General features: G+C 43.8%; 1 protein-coding gene and 1 long non-coding RNA gene across 4 annotated transcripts in view; one reads left to right on the forward strand and one right to left on the reverse strand.

The window, feature by feature from the left end:
- The window catches only part of bsg (basigin), a 12410-nt gene extending 1828 nt beyond the window's left edge, over window positions 1-10582 (forward strand). The window contains exons 2-8 of one of the 3 annotated variants that reach the window (XM_019896769.1): window positions 3951-4119; window positions 4981-5069; window positions 5272-5408; window positions 5494-5770; window positions 8491-8515; window positions 8600-8671; window positions 9520-10582. In XM_019896769.1, the coding sequence (XP_019752328.1) occupies window positions 3951-4119; window positions 4981-5069; window positions 5272-5408; window positions 5494-5770; window positions 8491-8515; window positions 8600-8660 (758 nt within the window). In that variant the 3' untranslated portion in view covers window positions 8661-8671; window positions 9520-10582. The remainder of the gene's footprint in view (window positions 1-3950; window positions 4120-4980; window positions 5070-5271; window positions 5409-5493; window positions 5771-8490; window positions 8516-8599; window positions 8672-9519) is intronic. The other 2 variants (XM_019896770.1, XM_019896771.1) reach the window with 2 other exon arrangements.
- LOC109532116 (uncharacterized) lies at window positions 654-1782 on the reverse strand. The gene is made up of 2 exons (XR_002171318.1): window positions 1547-1782; window positions 654-1257 (listed from the first exon to the last, which is right to left on the reverse strand). It is a non-coding gene; the product is annotated as an uncharacterized LOC109532116 (long non-coding RNA).
- Window positions 10583-11284: the final 702 nt, after the last annotated feature.

The raw sequence follows: 11284 nt of genomic DNA on the forward strand, positions 1-11284 counted from the left end.
CTTTTAAGGCCGCCGTGATTTGCGATCTCCAGCAGTTTTTTTACTCATTTTGCGAGCTTCTGCGTTTTGTTTTGAAGTAATCGGTCACGTGATGGAGAAGCGTGGCTTGACGTGTGTCAAGCGTGACACAGACGGATGTAACGCAGAATCCGGGAGTTTTTCAAAATATAACATCTTTTGCATTCCGAAATAAAACTGAATTAAGGCAAGTTCTTTCTGTGCGGCCCGGTACCAAATCCCCGGCGGACCGGTACCGGTCCGCGGACCGGCGGTTGGGGACCCCTGCTCTATTGTACGCAACCTTGACATTGTACTCCCCTTGTGAGTTCAGTGTAAAATGTCAATATTTGCAAGTATTGCCTTAGGACGGTTCCTGTTTGTCTTTTTCCAAATGCTGAAGAAATCTTCAGTTCATGAAATATGAACATTGACTCTCACCGAAGATAAAGCATGCAGATCTAAAGTTTGCACTTCACTGCACAGCCTAAATTTGAGCTTTACCTAAAATGTCAGTCGTACATCAACCGTTTACTCTTCTGCAAAGCTCACAATATTGATTTGTGTACTACATTGAAATTAGGGCAACAACAATTAATCAAATGAATCATTTGGTCATCAGAAGGGGTTGAAGTGAAATCTCTGCCTCAAACCTCACAGGGACTAAGGTTACTGCAGTCACCCGCACCACTCCGCTTGGGGCGATGGCAACGAGCAGGCAGGAAACGGTACATAAAAGACAGCGAACGTCCAGAGTTCGGGATCATTTGACATTAAACAAGGGCGATAAAGTGGAATTTGTACCATAACATCACATCAATGATCACCAGCCCAAAAGAATGAATCAATGTTTGATCATTTATGATGACCTACCATCGTCAGTTCAAAGATCGTTATGCCTCCTTCCCATTGAAATTAGTATATTTCATCATTTCAATAGCCAGTTTCGCCGCAAGTTATATTTCCCTTTTGATCAATTACCACAAAATGCACTGTGAAAGTAACCTTCGGTAAATGTGGCAAAGGCATCTCAGGTTAAGACAGTTACATGCTGCAATGACAGACAGACTCTGTGCCGGCCGTTGTTCACCACTAATCCGCCTTCTTGGAAAAAGCCAATTAGTTGGATCCCTCATTTGTTCAAGCTCCATACTCCTGAAGAGTCTGGAGTTTGTTTTCCGGACGTCTATCTTTCGCTCTGTCGGCTTGTCGTGTGACAATGCTGTCCGGGCCTCACGCAAATGTACCGTCTATTCAAGCCTGACCTCGCGTTATCCCCCCTCCTCAGACGAGCCAAAGAAAAAGATGTGGAGAAGTGGGCAGTCGGAATTATTCTTGCGATAAATGTTGGAAATGTGGCTGTGAAAATAACAAAATTGACTGTGTGCGCGTGCTTTTTTTTTTTTTCAATGAAATTTCAACGAACGGTGTCTCCTTCTCATTTGATTGACCCCCCTGAGGGGAGCGGGTGGCTCTTGTCGCTCCTTAACCCGCTTTGGTAAACTGGAAGCAAGACTCTCTCACATTCTGGAGTTGGAATGAGGTCCACAATTTTTCATCGCTCTGGCTTTGTGCATACATTTTCCTCCTCTCACACGCACTCCCTCAAAGACAGATGGGGGTGGAGGGTGCCTTCATAAATATTTCCAATCAAGTGCATGAAATGTGCTCATTTCATTCTTGATTCCATATCAGCATCACCTGCTTTGCTTCTCCATATGTTGTTGTAAATCATGGCATGCTTTAAATCGTGGGTTGCTTTACTTTGTGTCTGGGTGTTAAGATATTCTCATACTCTAAATTGGGCTTCAAAGATCTTAGGCCTGCATTTGTTTCTCGAAAAAATGACATTATGTAGAAATTTGGCATGATGTGATACAGTTCAGCTGTTAAATGTGAAAAATTATTTTGCAATTTTTCTAGATGAAACAATTTTGGAAACTGTTCAAATTCACTTGTATGAGGGCGTAAATCATCTGTTTACTCGCATATTTCCATTTCATCTGTGTTTTATTAATCTTTTTTTCCTTTCTCTTGATTGCCTGTTTTTTCTTCTCTCACCGCCTTATTTTTCAATCACCAATACATGAAATCACCCGGCTTTGCTCGAACCCCCCACCACATCCCCCCCAACTCTTATTAACACACGCCCGGCCAACGCAGCGGGCTTCATCAAGTCTCCCCTCTCCGTCACCAAGCTGCTCGACGACAGCGCCGAGCTGCATTGCGAGGTGATAGGCAGCCCCATCCCCGAGGTACAGTGGTGGTTCGTAGAGGGCCAAGAGCCCAACGAGACGGCCACGCAGCTCTTTGACGGGGCGCGCGACAACCGCGTGCAGATAAACGCCACGTACGTCACACACGCCACCAGCGCCGTTCACCTCACGAGCCTCGCCCTCGACGACTCGGGCACGTACGAGTGCCGCGCCTCCAATGACCCCGACCGCAATGACCTGAGGAAGACGCCAAAAATCAAGTGGATCCGCTCACAAGCGAACGTTATCGTGATTGAAAGTGAGTGGCCAAGGAAGCCCAAAGGAAGATTCGGGTCAAAGTATCTCCCCAGTAGACAAGACCTGGACATCCTACTCCCTCGTCAAAACCCACCCTTCGTTCTTATCAGCCCCGTAGCAAAGCAACCCCCTCCTCAGAACCCTCTGAGCTCCTGATATAGAAATGATCTTAATCCTTGATCTTTTCCCGTGTCTTGGATAAGATAACGGTGTGATTTTATTTATTTTTTTACATATAATACGGGTCACAAGGTTGGATATCTGAAAATGGCTTCAGAAAGTGCTTTTTCACACCCAGATGGGCATTTCATGACATTTCTTTGATTGGCTCAAGAGAAGAGAGACTGAATCGAAACTGCCTCTGCTGGTTACAGCTGATTAGTAATTTTGCTTCAGTTTAACGGGCGCTTTTTCCCGACACCAAATTTAGCCCATCCCTACTATTATTATTTTCAGGTTTTGCAGTACTGTGCTGTATTTTAGGCCACCACCAGTTACAATTGTCTGCTTCACAACCCTTTCACACAACGGCCAGATTGACATTTAAAAAAAAAAAAAAAAAAAAGGCAAAACCGAATTCCACAAAATTTGTCCTGATCCAACGTCCACGTAAATGTACCCATTACATTCTGGTGACGATCTTGATGCATGTACTGGAGGTGCACTATAAGCATCAAATGTAACGCTCTGGTTTTGTCTCTTCAGTTCTGTTCACTGCCTTCTACTGCGTGACTTGATTTAGTGTTGGTTGAAAAAAAAATGCTCACATCAGACTTTTGCACAGTACTGTAACCTATTTGCTTGAACATAACTTGTAAATCAACTTTTCCTGAGGGTTTGTAGCCTATTCCTTAGGCTCCCCTTGTAACAATATCGACGAGGAAGAGGTTAACACTGCTTCTCCCAGTCGTTTCCCCTCCTTGTGGACTCGTATTACTTCAGTCAGCGAAGAGGAACAATACAGTTCTGTTAGTCTGACTGAAGCGTCATGTGACAAGTACTTTTGTCCCATGTGATCGGATGTCCTTAACTTTGCTCTGCCATCTTCGTTGCTTCTGCATGTTTTTATTTGAATCACTCTCCCATCCTATTTAGTTCACCTCTGTATCCATTAGTTTCCCTCTCCAACGTCGTCCTTTCCATATTTCTCGTGAATATCATGCACACTATTTGTGTCACTAATCTTTTACACTGTTTAAATTTGTGAGAGGGCTTGAATTTTATTTGCAACACTTGACCATACTCGACAGTTGTTTCCAAGCACATACCCATTCAATTTTTTTGTATGTAAATAACCTCTACACCAACACGCAAGTGATCTTTTTCTCATTCCATGTGTGACAACCAAATTCAAATTTTATGTTGCTTTTTATTTAAATCCTCAAGACTGTGTTGAATCGAGAAGAGTAAATGTCTTTCCTCTTTTCGTCCCGTCTCAAGCGCCAACCATCATCGCCGATCCTGCCGAGGTTAACAACCAGACCTCCGCCGTGCTCAGCTGCAATTTGACCGACACCACTCTCGTGGTCAAGGGCTCTTACTGGACACACAACGACAAAGTCATCGAGGCATCCAAATCTACGGCCGCCAGCCACAGCACGGTTCTGAAGTGAGTTGCACACGTGCGTGGAGTACCTGAGGCATTCATTGCCATAATGCTAAGCTTCTTTCCCTCTGAGTCGATCTCATCTCTTCTCGCGCTGTTGCCTCCATTAGCAGCAGGGCGCTTTGTCGGGCACCCGCTGCTCCTGGTTAGCAGAGAGACGGACTGTGCAGACGCGCTGATTGTCCTGCGCTCTTGGCAGCACGGCTAAGCTGCGCTAGCGGTGCCGCATACTCACCCTGACCTTAATTTGCCATTCGACAAAAGGCACGACAGACAAACAAAAGCGCAATTGTGATGACCCGAGCATTTTGGTTTTTGTCGCTTGCACTTGCACAGAATGATGAATTGGCTTCATATTTATTTTTAATATGTACTTTTTTTGTGTGTGTATGGCTGTGGTCCACCTGAGTGTTGCGAACCACATTTCACCATTGTGGGACATTTATTTGTCTGTGCTGGGAGCCGATGGTTTTTAGGTTGGCACAAAAACACATGCCAAGAATCACCTCATAAAGCTGACATGTGAATATCTTCAAGCCACGGTTGAGGAATATCTCACTTCTCTGAAAATGTAGTCATTGTCATTCATGCTCCTTGGTCCATGTTCCTCTATGTCACTACTGTCCCTGTTTTTTTGGGGGGGGGGGTCTGCCTTGCAAGACCTCAATTACGAGCGACTGCACTAAATCTATTTTTCTTTTTTTTTTTCGTTGTGTCATCATCCACAGATGATCAGGAAAAGCAATTACCGATGTACAGATAGATGTTAAATATACACATCTAGCGACCCATTAGTGTCCACAATTACAAAACATGACGTAGAGTCCAGTCATATCCTGTGTTGTCATATTTTTCCACCTCCAGATTGGACAAGATCACCCACAGCTCCGGCGGAAAGTATGAGTGTGTCTTCCAGAGTGAGCCACAAGTGCAGCAAACAATTGAAGTCAAAAGTAAGACAATGATGAGACCCCAATTTTCTAGTCACCTGCTTCTTGAAGTAGCATTTAAGCCTCCTGTTGAGATTGTTTCTAACATGCGTGTGCTTTTTCCCACAACCGCTCTTCTCGGGGCTGTAGTCGTTTTTATTCCATCTGAAATTCTCTCACAAGATTGTTCCCGGGTTATCTTCTACCTTTCCCCCGATGCTTGTAGCCATCCCGCACGTGGCAGCCTACAAGCACTCCGAGCACGGCAACGAGAGAGACAAAGGCGTGATGGTGTGCGTGAGCCATGGCTACCCGCTGCCGACCGACTGGACCTGGTTCAAGCTTCAAGATGGCGCCCAAACGGTAAGCGACACTCTGTCGGCGCGTATGCCGTGACCTTGCAATTGACGATTAATGTCAGTCGCCGTCACACCGTTGAATGCCTCAGCCCATCATCAACGGTACCAGTGACAAGTATGAGATCAAGAGCACCCCCGATAAGACCGTACTGACCGTCAACGACCTGAGCATCGAGAACGACGTGGGCGACTACGTCTGCTCCGGCACCAGTGAAATCGGAACCAGCACCGACCAGATCCACCTGCGCGTTCGCAGCCGCCTCGCCGCCCTCTGGCCCTTCCTCGGCATTGTGGCCGAGGTCATCATCCTTGTGACCATCATCCTCATCTACGAGAAGAGGAGAAAGCCCGACGAGGTCACCGACGGTACGTGACACTTTGAAAATGGATGTCGTAAGTCCTAGAATCCTTGAAGTCGGTATACACTTCCAGACCAATGGGGTGCGTGAAAAAATTGCCCTTGCAAAAATAATATTTTAATTGGGTTTTGGTTGACACTATCACTTTATCATTATGCTCATTATAAGCGTTAGAAACAGGTTGAAATATGATGCAAGGCAGCACTACACCGATGCAAACATCGTGTTGGATGATTTAAATCGGAATTTACGCATATTTATCGAGGCAGTTATTTATTTTTTGATTTTTCATGTTTATTTTAAGCAGCTTCTCTTGACTCCTCAACGATAGTGCAGACGTACCCAATATTGTTGTGTCTGGTGGCTATACGTTTTGCATTTTGCGTAGCCTGTTGACCTTGTTTCCCTCCTTTGTAATTCGGCAAAACCGGGAGCATCAATTTGGCGCCGCAGTGCAATTGCACATTCACAGTGTAGTTGCATGCATTGAGTACAAAGTCCTCTTTGTCTTTTGGTTCTTTGTCATTATTTGCATTTTCTGGTAGAATTTTCACAATTCAGTTTCCGCTTGTGTGTACAACGATTCTTTTATTTTTATTCTTTACATTTGTACTTCTCTGTTCGCTGCTGATTTTGCATTTGGTAAGTGAATAAAACTGCATGACGGACTGAAGTGGTTGAGCTGGGGTGGCCGCGTGATAAACTGGAATGAACTTCTCTCTTGGTCACCACCTCTTGAAAGGAATGTGCTGAGAGATGTGCTCACTCTTTCACTGGCCCTTTTAGAACAAAGACCCATCGAGCTCCCTTTTTATTCTTTCTTATTGGCCCCGTTGACTTCTTTTTAAATGCATGTCTGAGCCAGAGAAAGAGTCAAACGAGACCAACAAAGTGACATGGAACCCGAGACGAAGAAAAATGGCGGCATCGCTTGCATGAAAAGTGCATCTTGTCCTCCGTGCATGATCAGGCTGTTACAGTGGTACCTCGAAGGTAGAACCCAGCAAGTTCCATTACAACAGCTGAGTTTCAATAGTCGTTTGTTCCAAAGTCCAAAATGCGTCACAAATGCAATTTCGAGTGTTGACTCAACCTACCATGGACTAGGGAGGAAACTGGACGAGCCAAAGAAAGCCCTTGCTGGCATGGGGAGAACATGCAAACTCCACATGGGAAGGCCGAAACCCGAATACAAACCCATGGACTCTGCACTGTGAGGTCGATGTGCTGACCAGTCGCCCACTGGACTGATAAAATTCCAGTTATGACCTGATTTTCTCAGTCGCAATCCCCCTCCCCCTTTTTTTTCATCTTTAATGTTAGTCAATATTCGTATGGAAAACATTCCAAGACAATGAATATAAATCATCCAATGTAAAACTAAATAGCGAAAATCCTTTACTCCTGTGGCCGGCTCGCACTCTTGAACAAGCAAAAAATTGGTTAGTTGCTTCTGATTCATAACCGCAAAACGGAATGTGCGGCTATCATGAACCAAGGACCCCCCTGTACGTTAATGCAATCGGCACCAAAACTTGCACACACACGCTTGACTTTTACGGCAAACGTGTTGCTGACGTATCTCATTAACATTAGCTGCCATCCAAGTATTAAATGAACTCAGGCGCAACCAATAACTGTGAAAGCATGTTGCAACACTCTTCATCACGGGTGTCAAGCATTTTGTCAACGTGTCAAAGCACAAATGACATTCAAGTCAACGGTTTACGTTTGAAATATGGCGTTCGGCGTCTTATCAATCCGTGAAAATGGGAATAAAACTCAAGTACAACTTTATTGTCAAATGCGCTGTATGGTCAACATGCAGCACAGATGAAATTTCTTCCCTCTCAACCAGACAACAAGAGCTCTGAAGTTAGACAAAGTGCAAGCAAGCATTTCCGGCTCTTGCAGTCAACATCTTTTCCTTGCTTCACGGAAAAAAAAAAAAACAGACTAAAGCCGCATGGTCCCTCATACCTCCACCAAGGAACATTCCCGGACAACCACGCTGACTAGAATCCAAGACAAACGTCGCAATTTGTTCACGAACAGTTTTCTTACATTGCCATCCTTCTTTCAAGAAAATCATCCTTTAATGCTGGCGAAAATGAGATCTGGTGACGGTTCGCACTGACAGTTCAGGAGTCTTGTGGACGTCAATCACTGTGACCGATTAAAGACTGTCAGAGAATTTAACATTTATGAATATATTAAGCGTATTTTGGTCAAAGAGAACTTGAAGACCTTTGGAGGTGCCACTGTCGTTATCTCATAAAGGAATCTGCCTCATTCCCTCCTTGGCTCCCGTGGAGAGCCCGTCTGCATACATGGCTGTGGTGTCGTCAGGCCACCGTTAGTTTCGACTTTTTTACCGTTTGGACGTCCAGATCCCACCCACAGTCTTCCCTTTTGCTGCTTGACCGCATGAGCATCTGTGGTGTAGTTTCCGACTTCTTTTCGTCCGAGCTTTATCGGCGCGTTGCCGTGCATACGACTGTACACGTTTGTAAACATATATATATATATATATATTCCTCGAAGGTTTGTGTTGTCAGAGGCAACAGGCGGGCATGCGTGAGTTTTCGATCTTTGTCCACCTTGCCAACGATTTGGAGATGAAGGCTGGAGTGGTAAGCACTTGGCACACAAATCACTTGCTGTTAACTGACTGCTCTTTCTGTCTGCCCTCCTCCTCCTTTTTTTTCTTCTTCTGCCGCGGTCCAGACGACGACTCAGGCTCCGCTCCTCTGTAAGTACCCGTCGGCACTCTCGCTGCTTTTGTTTGACGGCACTCACGTTGGCATTTTTTTTTTTTTTTTTGTCGCTGTTTCAGGAAGAGCAACTCCAACGCCAACCACCAAGACAAGAACGTGAGGCAAAGGAATTCCAACTAGAAGCGAAACGGGTACGCACACGGAGTCAAAATATTGTCATATCACAGGTGAACGATGCTCTGTTTATGACATAGCAAGTTAGGAGCAGCGCAGGGTGAAATCGTTTTGTCAACAGTCGCACGGACAAGAAAGCAAGCGCGGTCACCGCGATACTGTTCCACATGTTTTTAGTTCGAGCCTAGGAAGTGTTTACTGTAATGTTGCAGCCATACCTTATGCGGGTGCGGAGCTGTCATCAAGCTGTTAGGCGACGTTTTCAGTTTTGTTTACTTGCAATTAGAAATGGAAGTTTGCTGTCTGTGGGTCAGGACTCACCTCCCTAATATGTTTAAGCACACTGGTTTTCCATAGGAAATAATTTTAACCTTGAACTCCTTTAACAAAATTCTTAATTGTGAAAATGAGTAAACTGTTGTCAAGATATCTTAAAAAAAAGAACACATCATCACTGGCAAAGACCGAATGCAGCATTTCAGGGTGGGCTTTCTGTTATTTGTACAAAGCATGTTTTTTTTTTGGAATAACTATACTAGCTGTAAGAGTGTTTAAGTTGATCGCAAGTGAATAAAAATGACTGTGACAGAGGAAAGGCAAGAAGTAAGGACAACAAAACGGAATGAAAAAGCTGCGTAGCTTCCCGGAGCATCAATGTTGATGCACGCCACAGTAGAGCAACCACTTGAGAATTTCCCCAAATGCAGACTTTGGACATTAACACTTAATTCATCTCAAACACATCGCGACCATGAAGCTAAAAATATGAGCAAACGTGCAGCTTCACCAACTTTCAAAGTGAAGACATTATCGACATTTGGTGGTCAATGTCCATTACAGCAGTTTTTTTTTTCCTCTTTCCTAGAAAGAGGGTCCAGACAGCGGCACTCGTGTCCAAGATGTCCCTCTGCACCTCGTCCCGCACATCCTGCAATGTCAAATAACCCTTTTTTTTTTTCTCCTGTGCTTGAGTGTTAATGTCCTTAAGACTGATTTCCTCTTGTTCTCTTCCCTAATAATCTTCACCAAGCCGTGCTGAACCAGAGAGCTTAGTGTGTGAAATGCGTCTTTGCTTGCGGCCACGGGGCCACCGTTGCATGAGTTTCAACGCCGTCGTAGCCAAGTGTGTCTTTTTGTAACCAGAAAAAAAAAAATAGGAATAATCATCACAGCGTCTGAAATGAGGAATGCTAGTTAGTGCAGACAATCTTGTCAAACCCTGTGGATTGCTGCCATTCTTTACACTTTGATTGGTCCCCTCACAAAAATCCTCTCAGCAGTTTTAAGCCGCTTTTCCATTTTCCGTTTCGTACCGCAAGTGTGCACTGTGCAGTGGAGGCTTGCGCAGTCCAGTTGATCCCGCTCCTTTTGATTGGCGCCTGAGGCCAGGCTGACCAAGGCCATTTGGGTGTGGTTTCAGACCCTTCTGGAACCTTTGAAATGGGACCTCAACCGTAAAGCACTCTGCTTTGTGTGTGTGTGTGTTTGTTTGTTTGTTTTCCAACCGTAGGAAATCGATTGACTTTTTTTCACGTTAAACTTGTTTGTTTGGTTAAAATAAATATTGGTGTATCTATAAATAGGCTACATATGAGATGAAGGACCAACTGCAAAAAAAATTGTAACAGCAGTTGCCATATTGAAACAACTCACAACAGATATTGTACTTCCTTTTTGACTTAATTTGATCTAAATTTAAACCCTTCAGGGATTTTTTTTTGTCTCGTGTGGGATGGGGTCGAATCATGTAACTGTTAAAAACAAAACAAAACAAAACAGTGCTTTCTGCCTGAGTTGTGTTGTGATTGGATGTTGCTGTTTCAAAGTTACGACATTTAAAAAGATCTTAGCCAGATTTGTGTGAGTTAACGAGAATGTCACCATCTGTTGTACACCTTGCACAAACTGAATAAAGTTATCTAATTTTACACCTTTTGTCTCATTCCATCTGAATTGTGGACCACCAATTTAATTCAACAACTACACATTAAAAATTGTGATTGTATTTTTTGTCATATAGACCTACTAGTAATTGTATAGCTTACTAAAAAAGCTAATGTAATTTTATCTGCCTTTGTTTAGCTAAATGAGAAGGGTGAAAAAACAGTACTGATCCACGAGGGGATAAAAATAAGTAGTAAAAAGATGTCAAATAATGAAAGGTTATTTGGCCACGTTATCTTCAATTTGTTGTTCATTTTAATGCATGGTACCAATCAATAAATGCGGCCAATACCGAACAGAAGAAAACGGGATGCTTCAAAGCACTATTTTGGGCACACAGCTACAGACGTCAGAAGTGATTTTGGTTATCAAGAAAACCATGGAAAATGGCTAAATATAAACTCTTAAAACAAGACGGTACACAAAAGTGCTCAAAAACCACAGTAATGAATACGTATTTTACGAAGATTATTATTTCCCAAGAAATTGAAATTATTGTAGTTGCAAGTGTTTGCCACGAGATGGCGAGATTTTACCGTGGGAGTGTCCCGTGACCCGTCTGTTCGTTCACTGGAAGCAACAGGCTGACCAAAACTGTACATTAAGGTTTTGTTTTTTATAAAATGGGACTTAAAGGCGAGTACAAAAGCCTTGTTCCACTGTGTTAATATTTCATACAACTGATC

The sequence above is a fragment of the Hippocampus comes genome, unplaced genomic scaffold (assembly GCF_001891065.2).
Source record: "Hippocampus comes isolate QL1 unplaced genomic scaffold, H_comes_QL1_v1.1 scaffold22, whole genome shotgun sequence".
Taxonomy (NCBI): Eukaryota; Metazoa; Chordata; class Actinopteri; order Syngnathiformes; family Syngnathidae; genus Hippocampus; species Hippocampus comes.